Source organism: Pezoporus occidentalis, unplaced genomic scaffold, assembly GCF_034315485.1.
Source record: "Pezoporus occidentalis ecotype Australia unplaced genomic scaffold, CSIRO_AGI_Poc_V1 ctg7, whole genome shotgun sequence".
Classification (NCBI taxonomy): domain Eukaryota; kingdom Metazoa; phylum Chordata; class Aves; order Psittaciformes; family Psittacidae; genus Pezoporus; species Pezoporus occidentalis.
In genome coordinates this window covers 4,717,197-4,742,649 of record NW_026916052.1, presented here as the reverse complement: position 1 = coordinate 4,742,649, position 25,453 = coordinate 4,717,197, and the positions used below count along the sequence as shown (strand labels likewise).

Genomic DNA, 25,453 nt, shown 5'->3' with positions numbered 1-25,453 from the left:
ATACAAGTCTTCCAACACCTAAAGCAGGCTTACAGGAAATCTGGAGATGGACTTTTTACAACAGTATGTAGTGATAGGACAACGGTGAATGGCTTTGAACTGACAGGGGGGAGACAATCAGATTAGCCATTAGGAAAAGAATCTTCACTACAAGGAACATGATGACTGGCAGAGGCTGCCCAGAGAAACAGTGGCTGCCTCATCCCTGGCAGTGTTCAAGGCCAGGTTGGACAGGTCTTTGAGCAACCTGGTCTAGTAGAAGGTATCTCTGCCTGTGGCAGGGTGTTGGAACTAGATGATCTTTGAGGTCCCTTCCAACCCAAACCATTCTGTGATTCTGTGATAAAAAGTAGGTTGTGGGGCTTTGATTAAGGAGCTTTGGTGGTCATGCTGTGAGGGTACAAAGCATACCTCCAGTGTCTGCCTCCTCTTCAACTGCCCCAAGTAACTTTATGTGGCAGGAGAAACTGAGACACCAGAGTGTGAACTGGGGCAGCTGAGCCACTTTTACAGTCCTAACCTGCTGATCTGGTTACAGTAACAGAAAGTCCAGCAGCAGGTAAGGGCAGACACCTGGGTATTGCAGTACCTTAAAGAACCACAGCTGAGGCTGCCAGTGTGTTTGGGCAGTGTGACATAAGGCTCCCTTGGACCAGACACCAGGGAACTTATGATAGCTTTATGGAAGAAGCATGGAGGAGGAAGACAGCTTTATACGCTTTTTAAAGCTGCTTTATTTTCTGTTACATACTTGGAAATCTTTTCAAAAGCCTGTTTGGAGTGTAAGCATGGGTAAATCACATTTTTGAAGTGTGATGAGTATATTTCCCCATAAAAACTCTTTTCTGGGAGGGATAAGCAAAGGGAGAATTGATTTTGTGTCCCATGTAGACACTATGTCTACATCACATCTATGATAAGTTCCACCGGTGGAGCTGACTATAGGTGGGATTTGCATCTCTTCAGAAGAAAGGACGCAGAGATTTTAACCTGACAGTTTCGTCTGCAACGTTAATTCCAATGAAAGTGTCACAGAGAGTTCTGAAGTTCTGTGCTGCTGGAAAGTGTACAGGTTTCCATTTCAGTAATATTTTCTTCTAAAAATAAGCCCTATTCATGCCAAGCATCTGTTTTAATTTGGTTCCTTTTCTGATGTCAAATTACTTGAGCTGGATGAAAATCACTGCAGAAAGGCTAATATTATTTAAAAGGACATGGTATAATTTTACATTTAAGATGTCTCCAAGGAGAACTACTCCAAGCCTAATAGTTTCTGAGGGACTATTTGCTGTGCTATTATTTTTTATTAGCTCCAGAAAGTCATTCCCTCATCCATGCTTAAATCTTTCAGAAACGGAGCAAAAAGAATAGTAAGGGAAACAGGCCTAATTAGCAATACTTTTCTGAATGAAGACTGGCTGACAGATCAAGCTGTGCATGTTCTACACTAAACTTCCTGCACACAGAGCATGCCTGCTCACTGCCACTGTTTGCTGATTTAGCACTCCTAATCTGTCAACTGGAACTATAGTACTTATTAATTAGCATTTATGCAGTAGCTAACTAACAATTTTGTTCTAATAGCACCTGTGAAACAGAAGAGCTCATTTTAGAGGAAGACCTGCAGTTCTGGAGGCAGAATAGCAGGGTGGGAAAGGCCTGCACTGTGTCTGCTCTGCTCAGCTTAGCACTTGTCCTTGGATCAGACTGTAATTTTTCGGTCTGTAAAATGACTGCAGTGCTACTCCCACCTTCTTTTACAAAAAGCTTCGGGGATGGAAAACAGTATATCATATTCAGATCTTATAAAAGGGGAAAATTATTACATCAATATGGAAGACAAATACAAGAAACACATTTAAATTGCCTCAAAAGAGAAACAGAGCCACAAAGGACCAAATTCTGTCCAAAAATACTTAGGCATTTGACAAGCAAACTAGAGCAAAGATGATGTTACTCGGTTGTAAGAAAACTGCTCCCTGATCCTAGGTCTCTCTAGTTAGCAATTAAAAATGCCATCATACCACATTCTTCAGAGGCTCAGCTGTGCCAAGGGAGAGGCACTGTGAGCTTCATGACCAAATGGGAAGGAGGCTGCAGGAATCCTTATGCCAGAGGGGATGCACAACCACTGCACATCTAAGATTTGCTCTGAAGCTGAGTCTAAGAGGTGGTCTGCACACATTTCTACATTTCTGCCTGCCTCCTCTGTTTATTTTGTTAAGACTTAAGCAACACCTTGATCCCATTTACCCAAGAAATCACCAGCCAGCAATGGCTCTCACTGCTGCAAACAAGCTTGCTGCTTGTAGAAGTGCTCAAGGCACTCCTGGCTCTCTGCCCTGACTTCTTCTCCCAAGTCCTTCAGGCAGATCCCAGAACTCTGTACTGGCCCATCCTTTTTGAAGCTGTAGCTGCAGGGTGCTACCTATTCAAGCAGTGCCTCCTTGGAGAACTGACTGATTTCTACGGGGAGGGTATCTGGCAGAAATCTGAGCACACTCAAATAAAAACAATAGAAAAGTGAGACTCATTAAAATTTTGAAGGTATTTACTGAACCCATATCTTTAAAAATTAGAACAGCATATCAGAAACGCTACATTGGTTCCTGATGTTAGAAAAACTGTACACAGCGGCCTTGGTCCAGCATGGAAGTCAGGCCCTTTGATAAAGATGTTTGAAACAGGAAAACCAAGAAAGCCTTCAAAACCACTCTCACAAGTCATAAGATCCTCATAGCCATTTTTTCCCACAACTCCCTTACTACTTTATCCATTTTACTGTAAATAATTTTATCTTTCCAGTATATCTAGAAGATGCCCATCCATGCTGTTTGTTTGTAGTTACTCTTACTGTATCCACCATGGATTGCAGTTGCAGTTTAGGGTTCTTCATGCTGGTTTCTTTGCAGAGTGCTCTAGAAAACAACCCTCCCTATGCAAATCCAAAGCATCACAGAGATCTGTGCCTACATCTGCTCTGAAGCCTGTATCTCTTACATGACACCCTACTGCCTATTGGATCTGATGCCACACTAGCATCTTAAGTATTCTTCAGACAGCAAACAATAACTTTCACTGAAGTGTCTGTATAACAGGATTTCCTGACCCCCAGCTTTATACACCAAATTTCATGGGAGAACATGGTGTTATCTTTAGTTTATCAAGGTAAGAAGGGGTCTTATACCTCTGACCCTCCATTTTGTTAGGCTATGTTTCCACTAATATGACACTAATTTGTGTGCGAGGGGGAGGACGTCTCGGTCATCTCCTTGAAGAGTCTGTTTTACCAACTGTTCTCACCATCAGACTTTATTTTTTCTGAAACTCCCTTTTTTAGCTTCAAGACATTCTGTTTTGTCTTGCTGTCTTTAGCAGCCAAATGGTTGTCATCCATCATTTATACCACCTTAGAGATATTTATAGATTTTGATCACATCCCACTGGCCTCTTGTCTGTCTTTTCTCATATATATATCTCTTGATAGAGCTTGCCTTGTAATTCTTGAATGTTTTCTGCTATAGATTTTCTCTGATTTGTTTATCTCCTACCTTCAGCCATGGATACCAAAATAGCACATGGTTTAGTACCACTACCTAGGTACTACAGCAAAGCTCATTTACTTACATGCAACCATGTTAGTAAGACAGAAATCTATAGGTTCGTTTTTCAATTTTATTCATAATACTTTAACTAAATTAGCAACACATTTGTGCAACACTTGTCTGATGGTGTATTCAAATCTTCGTACTTCCATCCTATGAACTAGTTGAGTATGTTGAACAGTTTCATTACATACCCTTCAGGGAATGAAAGCAAATAGGAATGGAAAATTCTGCAGAGATGTTTCCTCAATAACATACTGGAATGTATCTTTCAGAATCATCAGTATGATCTTGCAGAGGCAAGCCTGCTCTAGGTGGCCCTGCCCTGGCAGGGAGGTTGGACTAGATGATCTCCAGAGGTCCCTTTCAACCCTAACATTTCTGTGATTCTGTGATTCATAGATAGTTTGATAAGCTATCTCAGGGAAGAGCAAGGACAACTAGAGGCTTATGGAAGCACAGTTATCACTCCCAGTTACTTCCCTTCAGTTGGGTAATGTTTTCTTTTAATGAGGTCTTTTCACATCACATTATATTCTCCCTCAGAGTAGTGGTATTTCACCAACGGCCGGGATGCTGGTGGACAGGTCACCCCTCACCGCCGAGCGTGCACCCGGCCTCCCATTTATTCTACCCTTCTCATGTCTCTTCACAGCGCCAGACTAGAGTCAAGCTCAACAGAGTCTTACCCTGATCGTTTTTTCACTTATCCAGTGAGGCAGGGGGGCGAGCCCCAAGGAGGGCTCTCGCTTCTGGTGCCAAGCACCCGGCACGTGCCAGGTGCAACCTGCTCTGGGGACAGCGGCAGGTGGGGAGTTTGACCGGGGCGGTACACCTGTCAAAGTGTAACACAGGTGTCCTAAGGTGAGCTCAGGGAGGACGGAAACCTCCCGCGGAGCAGAAGAGCAAAAGCTCGCTTGATCTTGATTTTCATTACAAATACAGACTGTGAAAGCGGGGCCTCACGATCCTTCTGGCTTTTGGGGTTTTAAGCAGGAGGTGTCAGGAAAGTTACCACAGGGATAACTGGCTTGTGGCGGCCAAATGTTCATAGCAATGTCGCTTTTTGATCCTTCAATGTCATCTCTTCCGATCATTGTGAAGCAGAATTCACCAAGCGTTGGATTGTTCACCCACTAACAGGGAACGTGAGCTGGGTTTAGACTGTCATGAGACAGGTTAGTTTTACCCTAATAATGATGTGTTGTTGCAATAGTAATCCTGCTCAGTACGAGAGGAACCGCAGGTTCAGACCTCTGGTGCGTGTGCTTGTCTGAGGAGCCACTGCCACGAGGCTACCATCTGGGGGCTTATGACTGAACGCCTCTAAATCAGAATCCCACCTAGATACTTGATGTTGTGCTGTTGTGTCATCGGTTGCTCGAGAGTGACCCAGGAGATGACAGTCTTGTTCAGAATGTGTGGGTTAAAGCCTTTCCTGAATCTTTGTTAGCGAAGACAGGCCTTCCTCATAGGAGAAGGAAAACTCCTGTTTTCAAACCCGGGGTGATGCAGCTCGTCTAGCCTTGTAAGGTCTTCCATCAAAGAGAAGGACACTCTTACAAAACCTACGACCTGTGGACTTTGCTGTCACCGTCCTAGCTAGCTAGGCCGTGGCAGTTAAACCTCAGGTGTAAATGGTGGGGCCAGTTCTGCGCAAGCTGTGCCTCACCTAAAAAATCCACTGCGCAGGACGGAAGGGCTCACTCTCACTTGTCTGTATGGACAGGTGAGGGTCACAACAGCAGGTGACAAGGTGCATGGGAAGCTGCAGATCCAGCCTTGCATGTGGGCCGACCAGCGCATGGGTTGCTCGAGATTGCACAGGAGATGACAGCCCTGGTCAGACACTTCCTAATTGCCTAAGCAGCCTTTTTTCCAACCAGATTTGGATATCCCACTTGCCCTTGGTCATCGTGCTTGTAGTAAGCGTGGTTAAAGCCCTTCCCAAATCTTTGCTCATGAAGCCAAGCCATCAATCATACTCTCCCTGATGCCATTTTATCCCCTGACGCCGAGTGTGAGGTGGGATACTCCCATCCATACAAATCTTACTGCGACAGCCAGCAACCAAAGTCAAGAGGAATTGGCATGACTAAAGATTGAATGAGAACCGAGACAGGACCTCAGCATATGATTGATATCCATCTAGCCCATCTTTTCCCTTGCAGAGTCCTGTTACTGCTCTACTCCAGCAGCAGATAACTTCTACTAAATTTCAAAGCTGAATTTAAAGGGGGTGCATTTACCAGTGGCTCTGACCTGGAGATCTCTGCACATACCCAGGGGCCCGACCCCTGTTCCATGTCCTGGTGCAGGCAGAGGGAGGAAAGGCTGGATCAGCAGTGGATGGGTACATGCAAGTGTTGACAAGCTGGCAGCCTCAGGGACAAGAAGTCTGAGGTTATCTAGCAAACTTTCCATTGACTTGCCTGTTAAAATACTGATGTATTTATCCATGTCCCACCAGACACTAGGTACCTCCCCGATAGGCAAAATAGACACAAACTCTCCCCTGAAAATTTCAGTCTGTTTCACTTTAGAGGAAAGTCACTTTAATGAATTTCTATGATTAAGGAGACACAAATCTAAGCAAATCTTTCTAGATGTATAGACAACTTAACTGTCAGTGAGATCTGACGACCTTTGGATGGATTTTTCTTTTCTTGTGTTTTGTTGTTTTTGTTTGTTCTGTCCTGTTGTCCCCCCGTCCCCATTTCAATAAATAAAGCTACATGTGTTTGGGATTCCTATTTTCTTTAAAACTACAAAATAGTGCACTGTGCTGCAGTCAATCTTAGAAGACTACATTTTTTTTTTATTCATGCCATCCAAACCATGATATAGTTATGGAGAAAATGTAAAGCCAACTAAACACCACTGTGTAACCTCCTGCCTTCAGCATAACATGATATTGCATCTACTCACACCAACCACCTAAAAACAACCAAACCAAAACAGTGAGTATCAACGGAAGAGGAAAATGAAGTTTAAAGAATTACAAAACAACTCGGGAATTCATACAGCTTTTGGTAACTATGTCATTATTAATTATGAGCAAATAAATAGAGGTATATGGCAAGTCTGATTACACAGACCTGCTAAAAATAATTCTCATGAGTTACTATTTATTGATAGCACATTGACATCACTTCTTCACTGGTATTGCATTGTTATAGCTGATTAAAACGTGCCTTCTCCCCGGTCTGCACATAACAAACCATGCCAAGATAGATGTACTTTCAGTGCTTTGTAATTACCAGAAATATATAAGAACTGCAGGATTTACTATGATTCTAGCATAAGCTAACCTGTATCCCAGAGGCAGACACAGACTGCAAACTTTGGCTTTGCTTGCAGTGGTGGAACATTTGGATCCAAATAGTTGGTTATTACATTACAGAGATAGGAAAAAGTCATGAAATTCACATGTGTTTCAAGAGCCAAATTCCACTGTAATATCGGCAGCTCCAAACTGAACGTGTCATTTGGGACTAGCTCTACTGTACGTTTTAATTCCTCAAGGGAGGGAGAAATGGCTATACCCTGTCCTTTTACCTAGCTGTTTGTCCTGGCTCTAACAGCATGGAAGTAATAAAAATCCATAACACTTAATGAGCTAGATATTCTTTTGACCTGGAGAAGAAAACAGTTGGCATCAAGCTATTGAGACTTGCACCTATGGCACCCCCCTGTACAATGTTTGGGGCAGTTAACCTACTGCGGGCAGAATAGGCTGTAGCAGCAGCAGTTTCTACTTGGCTGTTATTTACCAGTAATCTCTCCTGGGGGTAAGGAGTCAATCTAAGCGGAGAAATCTTTAGAAAAAGGGGGATGCAAACAGATCCTTTGCAAACTTACTTAATCTAGCATCAGTAAGAAATATATCTGAAAATCCAGCCTGAAAGTTTCACTACAAGTAGGGATCCAAGCTTGAAACCAGCAAAATGGTTTTAAGTAAAGAAAAACTGGGATACGCTAATTGTATCAAATCTCGGGTAGGTTTTGAAAAACCTGATTCAACAGAAACTCTGAACTGTAGTATTCCCTTTGTTTTCCAAATGAGAGCTCTTAATCGTTTTAGACTTCCATTGCAGACTTTCTTCCATCTAAAGAAATCCCTCCCATCTGTTCTAGTATCATTCTTTCACTTAATTGACTTATTTTCTCTAGATACTGATGTGACTGAAATACTTCAATTGGATTTTCCTGTTTCTGACCTCAGTGTTACTTTTATACCCACATGAAGCTTGTAACTGTGATCGACAGCGTCAGTTCCCTTTGCTATTAAAAATCATTATGCCTGTTGTAGTCAGGATGATCAATATTCTAGCAGAAGAATCTGAAACACATTAGAGGTCTGTCAGAGGAGAAACACTAATTTTTTCCCCCCATCTCTCTTCTTTCTACCAGGGTCTTTATAAAGCATTCAGAACAATGAACAACATACATATTTTTATTTCACACCTTTATACTTCTTTTTTCATTTTGGAACAGGATGGAAAGTCTTAAAGTAAGATTTAGAAGTACCTCAGCGTAAGTACACACAGTAGAATATGATACAAAGACTTGCTAAACCAACATCTACCTGCACTGACACAGGCAGGTGGCTGCTAGTTTCAGAATAGATGCAGTTTGTAGGAAATCTGGATGTCTACAAGGTGTTCTGTCTCGTGGTATTGAAATGCTCTCAGAAATGGAAATATAAGTCTGAATTCTTAAATACTACATTTAGGAGCCTGAGGGCATATCTGAAATAGATTTAGAGTTATTATTAGCATCTCATTTTTACAGATGACATAGAAGAAAAGGGAGTATGTTGCAAGAAAATTATCTTCTGCAGGTTCAGTGATGGGACTTACAAAGGCAGCTAGACACCTACCGTTGTAGAGGTGTCTAGGGGGACTTCCAAAAGCACCTTCGTGAGTGACGTGCCTAGTCTCACTGAACTCTGAAATGAGTGAAACTACACAGCTGTTCAAGTGCTTTTACAACACCAACAAAGAACTTCTTTGTACTGCTAGACATCTAATTATAAGATGGCCTCCAATTATAGGAGGCAGATTTTTCAGATGGCCAGCAAAAGCAAAAGGGTTGAAGTGTTTTGCACTTTAATAAATATATTCTGCTTCTGAGCTATGAAAGGTTTTGGTTTTCTGAGTGGATTTTCTGGCTGTAGCTCTGACTCAGTTACTCTGGCTTGGTGCTCTGTTGTCTCCGTATGGCACTACACAGCAGTAGTAAATAAGGTCTGGTGAGTGGCAGTCTCCATAGAGGGACTATTTACCCAGTGGCATGATGTGTGTCTTCCCACAGTGATGCCACCATGCCATTTCCTTCATTTCCTTAACTCCTTCCCTGTCACCAGCTTCCCCTGGGGAGATAGGATGATGCTCTCTGACGTGTCAGCTGTTCATCTTAAAGAAGGAGCTTTTAATGAGGTGGTGCCAAGCAAGGGGGGCTGCTGCTTGTCATACAAACTATCACTGCAGATATTTTTTCCTGTGAATGCTGTGTATTAGGGAGCACTGAGAAAATTATACTCACTGAAAGAAATGAAGAGCCTAATTACAGTGATTTTTATAGAGAGAGTTAAAGGATGAATGTCAAAAGGCACTGATATATAATTATGATAATATCAGTTGCAACTCCTGTGCTATCTAATTACTTGAAATGGGTGGCATTGTGCAATCTTTATGAAAGCAAGCTACTTTGATAACAAAATTATATAATCTTAATATGAAATAAAAATAATATTGAAATAAAAATGAAATTAATATATTGGTAGGAATAATAATCAAAGCAGCAGCACTCAATGTGCTAGAAAGACAGTACAAACAGAAATTCACCAACTGCCTCCAATCCTAAATCTGTGCTACGTATTTGACTCACGCTGTGTCAGAAACTGAGATGCTGCATGTGTTGCCTAAACTGGCAGTCAAAATCAAGACATATTGGCATGACAAAAAGAGAGCTGTGAGAAGTGGAGGAAGAAAGGAACAAAAAGAAGAAAGATTAATAAAAATGGGAAAGAGCATAAACCTAGCAATTAAAATATTAAACTCTTCTGGAGTTCTAAGTGTCTCCATGTGTTGAGTTTCTCTAGATCCTCTGAGGTACTCCAAACCCTCAGCTACTGAGTAGGTGCTGGACCCTCTTGGATTCAAGCACTCAGAAATCTTTGAGGAATGAAGTCTTTCTATTTTGGTTTCACACTGGCTGTATTACACTGATAAAACTGTCAGCAATACTTGATACAAATAAAATATTACAGTTACTATTTTGATTTAACATACATTGTCAACACAGATACAATTTAATTACACACAAGCCATACCTACTATAAGATAATGCCATCTGTTGACAAATGACCTGAACACTAGAAAACTTATTTTTCCATTCGTTAGAAATTAAAGTCGTAGCATGTTCATGTGCAAACCCACGGACCTGCTGGCAGGTCCATGCTCCTAATTACGGTGTAGCCTAGAAAAACGAACCATTATTTGAGGAGTGACATCAAGAGATTGTCAGTTATTAGTGGCTTCCAGACTTTTGTGGCCACCCTGGGGAGACACCAAAACTTTAACAGACTTTCGTGGATACTTCATTATCATCAGTCTTGTAGAAGAAAATAATACTGAGTAAAAAGGTTTAATATTATTCTGTTGACTACCTGCAGCTCATTTATCTCATGGACTTCACTTCTTTAAGCTCCCAGCATCTCATTTAATAGCAAAGACACAACCTAATTTATAAGCTAAGTTTATATATCCTTTCTAAAATTTAAAAATAAGAAGGTAGAGGGGCAACTGGCCAGAATCCCTCATTTACTGCAAGTTCAGTAAATGCATTTCTTTATGTACTGATTTCAAGGAGCAACTTTTTGTCTTAAGCTCATTTACACAATCTTTTCCAATGAGATCATACAGAATGAAAGGATCTGCCTTAACTGTCCATGTCTTTTCAAATTCATTATACTAATTACTCATTTAATCCAATCTTGTCTCTTTTTGGTACAAAACCAGAAATAGGACATATTTTTTGAACATATGAATGTTTTAATTGCTGAGCTTTTTTCTTAAAGAAAATTAAATATTTGGAACTCTTCCTCTGAGCTGTAACCTCTGGACTTGCTTCTACAATTCCATGTCCTTTTTAGGTTGAGGACACCAGAACTGTAGACAATACTGCAAGTGAGGTCCAACTAAATTCCACTGAATTAATATTTTAAATCTCTGCTGAAGATTGCCTTTTACTCCTTTGTGTAGCATGTTCATATTGAATGTCAAGGAGCCAAAAGAAAATCTGAGTTTTGAAGGTGATCATGGTTTTCACTGACAAATCTGTCTAATTACAATAAAAGATGTCAGAACTAAATAACTTCAGAAAGAAGAATAAGATGTTATTTCAACTTTGCAATTATTTTATATGTTATTTTGTTTATTTATGATGATTCAGTGTAGGGCCTGTGAAGAATCTTACCTAATTTGCATGGAGCATGGCTGAAATGATTAGAATTTCCATGCAAGACTGTAAAGGTTTTTTTTCCATCCAGGAATTTTAATTGATGAGGTTAATGTGTGAGAAATAATATAAGGCTTTTCATGAAATTTGTCATCTTCTAAAAGAGAAAGAAACCCCAAGCAACACCCCTCAACAAGAAATAAGCCAACAAAACGCCCACTGACCACACCGCTGCCCAGGCTGGCAGAGCAGTCTCAACCACATTTCTGGCATCCACCAGAAGGCTTTCTTACCTTCACTGCAAACTCTGTTTCTGTAGCTTTATGAACACATCTCTTGCACACTGAATAGGAGCCAATTCCTATGTCCTCCTTGATCTCATATCCATCTGTAAAGTGAATGTTGTTCCCATGTAACTGCTATAGGGGAAGACAAAAGAAACAAGGTAACCAGGACATGGGTATTTAAATGCAAGGACTAGCCTTGTCTTAATAGAAGAAATTTTGATCTCTTCTCATTCATTGAGCTCGCTTGTCCTTAGCAGTCAGTTTCTAAGTCCAGTTAAAAAAATGAAACTCTTTACTTAAACAAGTGTGTCCCTCCCATTTATGTTTTTCCAGTGTGTAAGCGGAATTTTCCATGTAGAAGTAATGACAAAAAAACAGTGATTTTTAAAAACTATTTATGGAATGTAGACAACCATTTCCTATTAGAAATTCACAGGAAACCGTGGGCCCAAATCCCTTGAAAAACACAAATATCTTGACAATTTAAACTTACTTCTAATTACTGAGGGACCAGACGACTTATAAATCACTAATAACTTCACAGACTTTAAATCAGATACTTCACTTATGGGATGTGCCTCCAGACCACTGGAGGCCCTGTCCAGAATACATTTTATTATGTTTTTTGTGTGAGAGAAAAGTTACTATTTTAAGCCAACCTAATTTAAGAAAACACATTACTGGTGAAACTAGTGAGAAAATACTTAAAAATGTCTAATTTTATTTACTGAAGGGTACAGAATGGATTATGGCATCATTATTTCAAAGACCTTTCAGAAACATCTGGGTAAGTGGATTGGTTAAGATGGTGGAACAATCTGAGGCCTTGCTGCAAATTCTATCTCAGGACTCAAGAAATGACCAGGAACTCTAAAAATCCTCTAGGATCCTCTGGCTAAAAATGTAACCTCACTAGTGAAGTACGTCTTAAACTGTAAGAGATGTATGTGTTAACATTCAATACATTTTTACAAAGCAAACCACAGGAATATACATAAAAATCGTGGTGTGTGATTGCTTGGATAACATTTCACTTATTGTTGCATCAGGGAATCTTTAAGAATATGACACATTCCACTGCAGATTATTAGAATACTAAGAAAAATTATGGAAACCTCTGAAAACCAGAAGCAGGGGCTCTCCCCTTGAGGCACGTATACCTCTAGCTGTGGGTAGGAGAGGAACTTTTTCCTTGCGGGAAAATCTGCTGCATCTTTAATCAGCCCCATTCTTTCTCCCAGTTCACTGTTCCCCTGATGTGTAACAATTTATTCTGTTTTAAATTGCAGTAACTGGAAACAGAGCTGTGGGGGAAAGGCAGCAAAGAACCAAGTGTCTGGCAAGAGTCCTTCCCCCGTCAAGCTGATCCAGGTCATGCGAGTACACTCACGCTCTTGTGCAATTGTAAGAGGAACACGGCCTCTTACGCCCAGGAGCTTGGGCTGAGTGTCTGTGGGAGCCTACAGCAATAGTTCATAAGGCCCCTTTGCCAACACAGACAGTGTCATATAATCCAAAACTGTTGAGAATGACATATATTCACTGAAAAAGCAGTTCATTACCTGCCTGGTACGCACAAGTGGAACAGTGTTTCAGGTAATTTCAGTTGTGGTAAGGTGTGATTTCTATTTCCTTTGTAAAGGTTGTGGAGATCATGAAGCTAAATATGAAAGCCTTTGGTTAAAAATTCTTGTTCTCCTACATCTCCTACATGCTGCATGCAAACACCTCCTACCTACACTGGGTGGCTGTGAAATACCAGTGAGAATGCTGAGGTAGTTTAAATACACTATGCACATACATATCTGCCCATCAAATGGGAAGCGTAACATCAGCATTGCTACCTGCACAATTGGGTGAACTGCGATTTTGTGCACATCTTGTTGTGCAGGCTCCTGCATCAAGTTAGAGGCAACGAAACTGAACCCTCTGAAAAGGTGATGAGCATTGGCACTTGGAGGAACACCTGGAGAATCTGTAGGAGAAGAATGAAAATGGCTTCATAAGATGCACAAAAGATCATAAAGGAATAGCATAGCACCTGCAACAGGCAAAATCATACCTGCCAGTTAATAGAAGATGCTGCTAAACTGGCAGGCATACATGAATATAATTCACCTCCATATCAAGTTTTTGGTGTGCCTTCCCCATCCCTTTTCTCTGGATCTGAACAATGCAGGGGCATTGTTTGCAAAGATCTCTCCTTTTGGATACAGAGGCTTTTTTTCGCAGTGTGTGGTCATTCTTAGGCAAAGCACTGCCTGTGCCAGAAGCCCACACAGAGAGAAAAAGCACAGGAGAGCGAGGACGGGAGAAAGGTGTATGGCTCAAGGCAGGGCAACCCTTTGGCTTAGCAGAGGCTATCCAGGCAATGAAAGAAAGCTGTACATGGCTATATCTATTTTTTGGAGCACAACTTGACTACAGAAATTACAAAGACTAAAAGGCTGTGTGGGTAACGTATGTTGTGTGGATCAGGAGAATGTAGAAAAGACAGGTTCTGAAGCAAGTGTAAAGGCACAATGCCCTAGTAGTGGTGGTTTTTGGTCTCATAGGGATCTTCTGGTGCAGCTTTAGGAGCTGCTTAAAACACAACTGCATTATCATCAGGAAACAGGAATTATTACAGTGCTTTCTGTCAGGGTACATTCTCAGGAACAGGGTAAGTTTGTATGGGACCTATGTCATGACAGAAAAAATACAAACTAAAAAAGGTTCTTGTTTGATTCCAGTGGCAGTGTGAGCCAGTATTAAACACATTTGTGATCTTCCATTCTGGCTGACCCAACCAGTCAACATCAGGGGCTGCAAAATATGCTGCCAGTCTGCAAGGGCTTTTCTATTGCTCTGGAAGTGCAAAGGTATTCACACTTCCAATTACACCTATTTTGAAATGACAGGGGTTGATTTTCAGACCACGTTCCTTAATAACATAAAACAGAATTGAGGCAGGCCATTTCCACACCCTAGCCACCAACCCATAGAGAAACCTTCCAAGTAAGTTTCTTGCATGAGTTATCAAACAGAATTAGGAAACAGCAGTAACATGCAGAGTGTAAAACATAACCTTATGCATCACCACATGCATGAAATACAAGGGTTTTCATGCCAATACAACCAATGAAGTGTGAACTTCCAAAGCAATCTAAACTCTCAAGTGCTTCTCTGAGACTTTCCAGGGCAGCACCAGCCTGCACGTCTCTCAACATCAGAGTAATGTGCAGTCTCCAGTATGAGAAATTAATTCCTCTGAAATCTGAATTAAAGCTAAAATCAAAGGTGTGAAATATCTGGTATCCAAAGATAATTTGTTTCCATACAGTGGGATAGGACTATCAGAATATGACTGACATATACTGGAGACAGGTGGATGTTCCAGCTAGACCCAGAGTGCAATATTTTTACAGTTTGTGCAAGTCAGCACATCCTTGCCAAAAAATCTAGGAACAAAGACTGTCAAAAGATTGTGAGTAGATACAACTATTTCATATCCCAGGTTTGAGCCAGGCTTTGAGGTTTGGGTTAGTTTTAAGCAAAAAGCTGAAGGTCTTGATGAGCCTGAACAAAAACTACAGGAAACCTCATCTCTGATTCATGCTGTATAATGCTGGGGTTTCCATAACGAAAGCTCAGACCTTTTATTCTTACTTCAACAGTTCTGGGGCAATCACAATATATGTGATATTTGAATCACTTACTATTCTCAAAGTGTTGTACAAACAACTAATTAAACGTTTACATTTTAGAACGTATAAATACATTTTTTACACAGGAATCACAGGCAGAAATGTAATGTAGCTTATCCATACCTAGCAATAGGAAACATTATCACTGGAATTACTACTCTAGGGTTATTGATATTCTTGCTTTCATCTAAAAGAGTGTAAAGATGATGTTTTGTGCAATAACCACCCTCATATATACCATATTGTGCACAAAGTGTGATGTTCCTGTTAGGAAACAGAAATTATAGGCATGACTGCAAGGATTTTCTCACTGCAAGATTTTCTAAAAATTGCCATATTTTCTGTTGGCACAACTTTGCTGATCTGAGAACTTGACAATTCACTATTGTTAACCATGAATTAAATTCCAACAGTCCACAGTCTATGGGATTTCATAGCTAAAGAAAACATCCATGGAATATATAATTATACACTAACTTGCAGAGATGCAAAGTTCCTTGAAGCTGAGGTAATTTACACAGGTGATCAGACTTTCAGGCCTTTTTTGGAATGGGGAGGTGAAAGGAGAATGAATTTACTCACTGAAAACATGTGCCACCTTACTAACCTGTGGGGGTCCGAGATGTGAACTCTGGATCAAAATGAAAGGTGTCTTCTGGCCGTCCCACTGCAGGCTTGAAAGGTGGCTTGATTTCTTTCCTGTATAATTTCTAGAAGGAGAAGAACAGATCACAATCAACAACAGTCTGTAAACCTTCAGCACCTGCAGATAGGCTCCCCTGCCCTGTTTAGAGTGGCTTCTCTCAGCTCTGCACTATCCTTGCAGGACCCACAAAAATGGGTGATGTATCTGTAGCTCTGGCTCCTGCTTCACTAGTCAGCTTAAAACATGTGCCCTGGATGGTCGCTGCACTTTTAGTTACTGGAATCCAGAATATAAACACAGCTGTTTGTGGTTAAAATTTAGTCCATAGACTGGCACAGTATTCCACCTGGGGCATCTGGAAATTCACTGGTCTTAAGAGCAGGACTGGAACATGCAAAGGTAACAACAGGAATCTGTGCCTGGGTGACTTCAGCAGTGCAGCAATGGCAATGAACACAAAGAACCACTAGGAAGCAGTGACTGTTTTAGCATTTACTATTTGTTAAGAACCAGCAATATGTCTGACACCCTGCCAGACTGAGCTGAGCAACAGGCCTGGCTGCCTGGTGATTATAAGGTAAACAAGGGACTCTTGGCATATCTGTTAAAAGGGAAGGTGCTTATAGCTAAGGATTCCTATCAAAAGATGTTAGGAAGAAAGCATTGCGGATGGAGGGGGGAATCATATTGAAAGCCTAAACATAGCTTGAGCAGAGGAACAAAACCACGAACAAAAAGGTAAGGAAGAGAGGGAGGAATGTAACAGGTAAGCACTGCTAGGTGTGTGAGTTTGTGCTAGCAAGTGAGGGGACATATAGGGGATCACGTAAGTAACAGTCTCCATAAACACATGCTAATATACTGCCTTTATTACCAAGGACTTCGTGGCCTCTTTCCTCCTCCTTAGTGATCTTTAAGAAACTGCTGCCCTGTGCTTTTTGCGCGCACACACACACACACACACACACACACACTGAAGATGAACAAATTGTGGTGCAGCACATCTGCATCTGACCCAAAGCCTACAGAGGTTAATGGAAAGAGTCCTAATGATTTCAGTGATCTCTGCATCATCTCTGCTTGAAATGGCCAAAACTGAATACCATGTCGATGGTGGCATGAGGAGCACAGCTTCAGTCTCACGCTCTGCCTCATGTTGCAGTCCCTAGACTGCATTTCCCTTCTGCCAGCACTTCTGTTCTCAGGTTTCAAAGGGCTGAGTTAGTTGCCATAGACAGCATCCAATAATTAACATGTCTGAGCATAAACACATTTCATGCAAGCTTTCAAGTCATGGTAAGAGCTGGATAGCTCTATTTTATGACTGTAATATGTATTTTCAGGTTAGCTCTTAAAAAACTTCATAATGAGCTGATTTTTCAAAATATTTAATGGAGATTAATACATGCATGTCCAGCTCTCTGCATGCAGGAAGAATGTTTTTAACTGTGGGTTTTGTAGTGAATTAAGTTCTGTAATATAAAGCATGTGGTCAAGCTGAAGATATATACACATCAATATAACTGGAACTTGATTTTGCATTGATAAATAAAGGTTCTTGAGGCAGGACATTCTATAGCATATATTAGCATAAAGGATATGTTTGTGGTTGAATTATGATTCCTTGGAAAAGTGGAATGGTGAGGCTGGAAATGATTGTGTAATAATTAATGACCATTTCACCATAAAAAGTTCCTGTTTGCGTAAAACTGCTACATATCTTCTGAGAGAAAAACAGATGAATAAATGCTGTGTGCCACAACGGAAAGCCAGTCTTCCAAATAATTAAAAGCCAATTGCAAACTTCAGCAGGAAGTGCCACTCATCAACTGAAAAGTATCAACCTAGCAATTAACATGTATATTTTTATGTCTGCACAGAACTTTAAAAGAGAACTCGGCACCTACTGAAGGTTTTTTGGTTGCTAGGATTTCACCTTGAGAAAGCTGTTTGCTTCCAGCTTCCCTTTATTTGTCTTAATTCACAACTGCAGTGCTTCTACTACAGAAAGCAATATGGTCACATGCACATGGTTCCTCCTCAAATTAAATGCACCCCTCATCCTGTGAGGTCCAAAAAGTGGAGAATGTTTAGAGTCGTCCATCATTCAGGAACTGCACTCTCTCTCGTTTATCGTAACCATATTCTCTCTGGCCTCTTAATTCCTATCCCCATCTGTAGTTTCTTAAGTGCTATTGGAGCTACATTTGTATTTTGAATCCCTAACCCACATCCTCCTCTACTAGGGAGGGATTTAAGATTCATCATGAGTCACAGGCCACCTAAAGATGTGTAATCACAAATTTGCTTGCTGGGAGGTGATGCAGACAAAGAAGTTGCTTGTGTGAGTGAAAGGCACATCCTCTGTGTGCAACCTGGATGACTCCCTTTTCCATTTCCTTTTCCACTTGTGATAGAAATTATTTCTGACTAGGCAACTAGGAACAGCAAAAGGTAAACTGACTAAAACACATTTCTTCCTCCTCCCCCCCAAGCTGTTGAATCTGGTAACTATCAAAATAATAAAAATTAAATCTTACTAATTTAAATTAGGAAAAATCAAATCTTTGAGGAACAAGAAGCAGAGCAATGTCTTCTATGGGCTTTCCCATCCCCCACTGGCTCCAGTTTTCTGAGTGAAGCACTACAATCAAAGCCAATTCACTGAAGCACACTAAACCACAGGGCAGCCCAACAGAGTTAAACATGAAGGCTTGGTGCAGGCACCATGCTCTTCCTTTAAAACTCCACATCCTGTAGACTGCAAAACACGATGTGTCACAAGCTGATCGAAGAAAACAGTAAGGGTCACAGCTGTTGTCTTCTGCACACACAGGGAACAAGTCTTGTGGAGGATTTGAGAACCTTCTGGATTTTCCACAAATATTTCCGTAGGTGAAATGCATTAACCTATTATCTTGTATTGTGGTCCCAAAGTTATTTGGGGCTGATGGATCACCTTGATCTCTTTCAATAGAAACCGAATCAATCAAATCTTGGTTTTGGCCATTTCTATCAGGCTGTCACATAACTTCTGGTAAAGCTTAAATAATTAAGTACATCTCAAGTCATGGTAATCCTGGCTCTATATGCAGAAGTCACTGGTAGTTCCACCACCTATCTGAATGGGAACAGGGTCCCAGCTGTCCCAGCTTAAATCACAGTTTTCATATCCAAATTGTTATTTAGAGGCATCTTGTTAGACATTCAAAAGAGACTTTGGATATGTTAGTGTTAACTGGAACATTTAAATTTCAGGTTGGGTGCTTAAGATCATTATATTTGTGTTATTTTGCATGGATATAAGAAGCTGAAGATTCTTTTTCTTCTACATTGCTTCCACATGCACAAAGGAGAAAAGCATTCCTTTTCTCTTGATGCTTTATTAAGAATGTAAATTCTCTCTCTTTCCCGGTAAAGATTAACAGCCCACATCCCATGCCCGTATTTTCAATCTGGCCACAGCATTGATTTATCACAGAAAAAGGTGAGTGGCAGCTATCAGAAATCACTGTGCATCATGCATGGCTGTTGGCTCCAGAGGCTGTGAAGAGCGAGTGCATAATCCACAGAATGAGGGGGATGAACTCCAAAGTGTGAAAGCACTGATTCAGATATTCACACCTGGATACATATGCATGCTTCTGTCTACTTATCAACCCTTCACATCCTTCTGAGACTTTGATAATCAGTACCTTCAGATTAATAAGTACCTATAAATTAACTAGAACACAGTTCTATAGCAGTGTGAGCTTCCATAGCACTGTGAGCTTCTATCAGCTTTCTTTCCAATTTGGGACAAAACGCTGGGGGGGGGAAGCATAAATCATTTCCCCTCAGGTCGCAATGACCCTTTCTTAATGTATGTTGCCAGATCCATAATCTAATCTCCATCTGAACACCTCTTCAACTGGGACTCAAGTAATACACCAGGGAGACTAGTAACAAAAAGCTATAACATGCAGCTGTCTCTTGCTATTTATAAGCAGTTAATTTTTCATCATCTTTAAAAAAATGCACTTCTAGAAAAACCCAGAGGTGTAAATGCCCTGTACATGTATGTGTCTGGCAAATATCAAGAAAAAGAAAATGGTTTAATTTAATTAAAAGCTATTTAGTCATTTCCTCAACTGAGTTTCTTTGATGAAGAATTGAATTACTCCTCAGACACCTTCTGGAAATAGAAAGATGCTACCCTGCACAGTGACGCACTTGTAGTGTGAGAATAAACTCCCTTGATACATATACCTGTCATGGAAAACCCAATAAATAGACAAAGGATGAACTACCTTCTAAAATGTTTGTCCTCTCCTAGATTAATGACTCAGTGTTATTCCCTGCAAATGACAGAAGAGCTAGCAGAATTCAGACCTTGGGATCACTTTCTTTTGCTGTTGTTAAAATCTGCAATTAAATAATTGATGTTTTCAGTTCTGTCTGATCTCAGATTAATATTGAAGGAAATTGAACTTGAACCCATTTTCTTCCCACTCCTTCCCTCAGCTGTATCTGACAGTTGCTTTTCTAGTGTATCATTTCCTATAGTTCCAATTCAGCCTGTCATCTAAACAAAAAATACTGTTTATAGCCCACTTCTCTGACTGCAAAAAGGGATTTCATTTTTCATTTCCAGTGAAAAGACAGAAATGCTTTACGCACGACTTGGAAAGAAGAAATGGTAATAAAAAATCAGGAACGAGACTGTGCTTTCTCAGAGCCAATGACTAAAATTATCTGAGGTCAACTCGGTTTGAGTCTGCTTGTCTAAGGGATAAAAGGGGGTGCAAAGGTAGTAAGCAGGTAAAACTCAGAAGGAGCTGGACATCTAATCTTCTTCCTGTAAAACCCAGGCTTAATCATGAAAGACAGTCCATTCACTTAACAAAGGATCTATTGAATTCTTGTCACAGTGCCTATTAAATGCCTTAGAGCAGTAAGACTGGTACGTGCAGAAAACTTTATCTATTTTTCACCCTGGGAAGTAGGAATTTAGAATTTTGTTAGTGGTGACAATACCTGTAAAACCGAGACTCTTACAGCTATTTGCTTATGCCACAGTTTCAGTTTGGGCATAAAATCTCTGCCAGTTTGTTCACAGTTAATTTAGTGCTACTTATACGTCAGAAGTTTAACCTAGGATGGCTGGAGATTTGTGCTGAATAATGGCACCGTGGAACATGGGAAGAGCATCTGGGAAAGGATGGAAGGAGGATGGCTATTCTCTGACCATACTCATGTTTTTCAGGCGTGTACCCATTGCCTCTGCGTGCAGTGGTCATGTGTGTCAGCACAGTTGTGAATGGCAGGAGCATCTGCAGCATTGTAACAGGTGGCTTTTATCCACTGCATATATTGTTTCCACTGTGTTTGCTGCCTTCATCCAAACCAGACACTACGTCTGGTTGCATCTGTTTGAAGGCAGTGAAGGACGGTAAACAAGTGGGAAATGACTTCTCCAACAGGTAAACTCCAGTGGCAGAGACGAAAACCAAGCCCCAATCCCAAACTCATGGGAACAGTTCTGGCAATACTCTGAAATAAAGGTCCAATTTATACATTTCTGTCTGTGACTGGAATGACTTCATTGCTGCAATACCTAGACTTCACACACAGCTTGGAAGGAAGCAGCTCACTCATTTCTGTTTGGAATCTCTTTTTAAAATTAGACGAAGCAACTTGGTTGTTTTCTCCTTGTTACCAATCATGTCACTACTGTAGCAAAAATCTTGCTTAAAAACCCACCCATTTCACACTGGGTTCCTAGAAGACACTCACCCATTCTGACCCTTTGTGTTAAGGGGGCTTTTGATAGAAAATCATTTTTCTACAGCTGCTGAAAGTTTCTATGCTGTCAGTTGCAGCAGTCCTGTCTATCATACCTGCCAAGGTAGCACAGAAGTTCTGCAACAGAGCTTGCCTCTTGCTTTCAGGTCTTTATATTACCAAGGTATAAAATAAATCAACATTGATGTCCTGCCTCAACAATGTTGCTTGCCAACTGCCTGAAAACTGATTTGAGAGATTGTATGTATGTGATAAGAGAACAAAACGAGGGCATCAGGGACTCTTCCTGCAGCTGTACAGAGATCAGCGCTGAACATCTGTGCCTGACCCACTTTTGTTCTCTGACCCTGCTCTGTTTCTGCCCATGGAGAACATGTTAACAGTTGATTGGGTGATCATTCTAAAACAAAGTCCTGGCTTCACCTCACGGCCAGGCTGGCTCACACTGCTCTGAAATGCATACAGTGCTACTGCTCTAACTAGATAAGCCTCCCAAGACCTCCATGAGTGATAGTAAAATTAGGATTAAATGAAAAAATACATTACAAAGATGACAGCTGATCTGTGTAATAATGATCTGTCTCCAAGAGAGTGCAGCAGCACTAATTATGTTGGATTAAAATGGATATTTACAGCTATACTTTACAGCAAACTCAAGAGGACTAGATAACATCAAAGTACAATTAAATCCACCTTTCTTTCTAGCTCTAAATCATGTTCAAGCATACCTACCCTCTTCACGGTAGATATTTTCCTAACCCATCCATAAAAATTTTTCAAATGATGGAGGACTGTATAATTTCTATAAGACAGGCATGAAATTGTTTCCTAAAGAACTGAGCTTGAAACAATCACCAATCATCATGAGAGAAGGTGATCTTCAGGAGTCTCACAGCGCAGAACTGACTTTGCTGAAAACCTTTCCAAGACGCAGAGCCTCGTTTCTCTGTGATGAGTTACTGAGCTGCTCCACTAGCAAACACAGAAGAAGCAGAAATCCTCTTACTGCTCCAGTGTCTTTATTATGTTAAGATGCATGCACCTGATCTGTATTTTAATTGCAAAGCTGAAGACTGTGGAGATATCAGAGGAATATAGAAAATAATACTAATACTACTATTATTAATCATAGTCATAATAATAAAGAACCCTACTCTTCAGGTTTCTCTATTTTTTCTTTTTACTTAAACTTTTAATATCTGTAAAGTCTTTAGACAGAATCTCATGATTAGTAAGAAGCAGAAGAAGAAAGAGAATCAAAAATTCAGAAATACGTAATGGGACTGAAAGTCCGTTGGATCATAAAGGAGAATCTCAAACTCCACCTTCATTGATCATCTCTTAACAAGCTTGAGTCATGCCAGCTCTTCCACATGCAATTCAGATTAGATTCATGAGTTTTCCCCAGATGAATGATTCTGTGGGCCTTTCAAAACCCACCTAGGCACCACAAAATGTTCTTTCACAGAGGAACTGGCTTTACTCTAAAGCCCTGGGCAGCAGTCTGAGAATGGCTCTGTCACATACATTCATGCTGTTTTACAAGAATTTATAGTGAGACCTGCATCAGTGTGACCTGCTACACTAGCATTCACGAGTGAATTGAGATCAAATATTAAAGACACATAACAATACTATAACATAGGTCAGATGAAACTAAACTTGAAAATTCTAGAGGATATGGCAAACAGGAGCTCTGATGCACTGGTAGATGTCCAGATCAAGAACAAAGTGTTTGCCTCCAGGTTTGTCTAAAAATAAATTGATCTGAACAAATATGATGCTGAAAATGTGAGAAGGTTTTGTATGTTTCAAGTCTAAATCTAACACTTAGCTAATCTCTACCTCCAGCTTCATGAGCTGTAGCTGATAGCAATAAAATAAATCCTTGTTTACCATTCTGTTAATCATGTTCGACGTGTCTTATTTGACCCATGTTACATTTGATCAAATGTTTGCTGTTCCAGTTTTGAGTGCTGATGTTAAATTAATGACTCACCTCAATAAAACATCAACCACTTGTAAGAGGAGTTGCTGTTCCCTGTTCTGGCTGGTTGGCTTGTGATATTTGAGTCAGTGATATTAAATCACTGTTCTGAAAAATCCATCTTTGTTGTGTTTTTCTGTAGCTTTCATTGCAATACAGTGGAAGGGCCAGATCCTGTCCTATGGTCACTTAAGCCAAAAATGACAAACCTATATGGCTGGAAGACTTATGAATCCCCCAGCATAAAGCAGTGCAACTTGCTGTACAGCCTGCTGTACCAGTTCTACAGATACATAGACAGTCCCAGTATTGCTATGCTCTGTTTGTGGAGAAGGGTGAGCCTAGAGGTCTTGAAGCCCCTTGGAGCTACTGTCAGTAGATATGTAAGAGCAGATCTGGGGCTGCTCTGAATAATTCCAAGAAAGAAAAGGATTCCAGGAGGTCCTTGATATCAGAAAGAATAAACCTAGCCTTTAGTTAAGCTTGGCCAACCCAGTGAGAAGAGACAAGCATTCCATATGGAACCTAAAAGCAGAAAGATGGCGTTACCTAGAGCATCAGACTGCTTCTCCCTAGAGTATTTCACTCAATATCAGTCCTTTGTATCAGTTTTCTTTTGCAACTGAAATATTACAGGAATTCTGTCATTTAAAGCTGCTCATTTTCACTCCAGTCCAGTTCCCACAATCAATGAATTAAGTTTATTAGAACTGAATGTGGAAAGTATTCTGCAGAAGACTGCAAATAGCCTCAGGTAGTACCATGATAAGCCAGATCATCAGACAAAATAGAGACAAGCAGTTAGATAAAACTGGCAATGCTGAAAGCAGATTTCTATTTCTTTCATTTATGGGTATGTGAATGAATGTATATATAGAATCATAGATTCATTTAGATTGGAAAAGACACTGAAGATCATTAAGTCCAACTGCAAGCCTGCCAAATATGATAGAGACATAAGCACCCACTTAAAAGGCTCTAGCTCCCAGGTTCTCTGTGTTAAGAGTTCATTTAATCTTTTCTTCTAAGCATTTTGTCTTAAAAAATTATCTAAGAAAAATAATAAAGAAAAAAAACCCAACATAAAATGCTTCTCCACTTACATTCCAGTCTATAGTAACAAAGAAAGGGTGCCGTTTAATTTCTTCCACTCCATCAAATCCAGCACCTGACAAGAGAATGAAAGAATCAAAATGAAGTCATGCTTAGAAGAGTCCTGCATTACATCTCTTCTCAAGCCTTCCTCCCCATCCCCCGTTTTCTTCTGATAAAGCTGAAGTCACCACGTAAGTATTTCTTCTAGTCAAGAAACCCTGAACAGTGCAACTGCCGTAACAGTATGAACTACCATAAATACAGACAAAAGCACTTCATTAACAAAAATCTGATGGCTGAGGGATTTTTACTTTTCTTCAATTGAGGCCGGTGCCAAGGCTGAATAGCTGGTCTCCTCAGGCTTCAGATGAGACAGTCAACTGCTGCACAGCACATACACCAGTGAGACCACGAAAGGCTTCAAGATATTCTGAGTACTATGGCAAGGTTACTGCTGCTCCTTGCCACCAGCATCAGCTCTTCTATCCACACTGGCTTTCAAGTCTTGTCCAATTACCCATACTCCATGGGCAGAGAAAGCTGCACTACAAATAAGTTCAGACTCAAAATACCAAAAACGCTCCAATGATTTGAGGCAAATCAGGGTTTTAGGTTCCCCCTTTTCAAATACCGTCTTCAAATCTGTGTGAGTACCAGAATCAATACAGTGATGAATTTCTATTATATTACTACAGGAAATTTAGGGAAACTTCTGAAATCTGGCAATGTGTCTAATTCCTTAGCATTACTTTTACCTTATGTCTTCATTGATGATTGCTTTTTTTATTCATTTACCTCAATTTACTTGCTTCAGTGGCACCTCAAAACCCAAGAGGTGCTCAGCAATAATTACACAACTGTCAGAGATGATTTAGCCTGCCATTTTTGGGGATGATTTG

General features: G+C 40.5%; 1 protein-coding gene across 7 annotated transcripts in view; it reads right to left on the bottom strand.

Moving 5' to 3' along the window:
* RPS6KA2 (ribosomal protein S6 kinase A2) overlaps positions 1 to 25,453 on the bottom strand; it is a 296,460-nt gene that overhangs the window by 18,563 nt on the left and 252,444 nt on the right. For all 7 annotated transcript variants that reach the window (XM_062641935.1, XM_062641934.1, XM_062641936.1 and 4 more), the window contains 4 exons: positions 24,563 to 24,627; positions 15,650 to 15,752; positions 13,201 to 13,331; positions 11,363 to 11,488 (listed from right to left, as the gene is read on the bottom strand). In XM_062641935.1, coding sequence (XP_062497919.1) covers positions 11,363 to 11,488; positions 13,201 to 13,331; positions 15,650 to 15,752; positions 24,563 to 24,627 — 425 coding nt within the window. The remainder of the gene's footprint in view (positions 1 to 11,362; positions 11,489 to 13,200; positions 13,332 to 15,649; positions 15,753 to 24,562; positions 24,628 to 25,453) is intronic.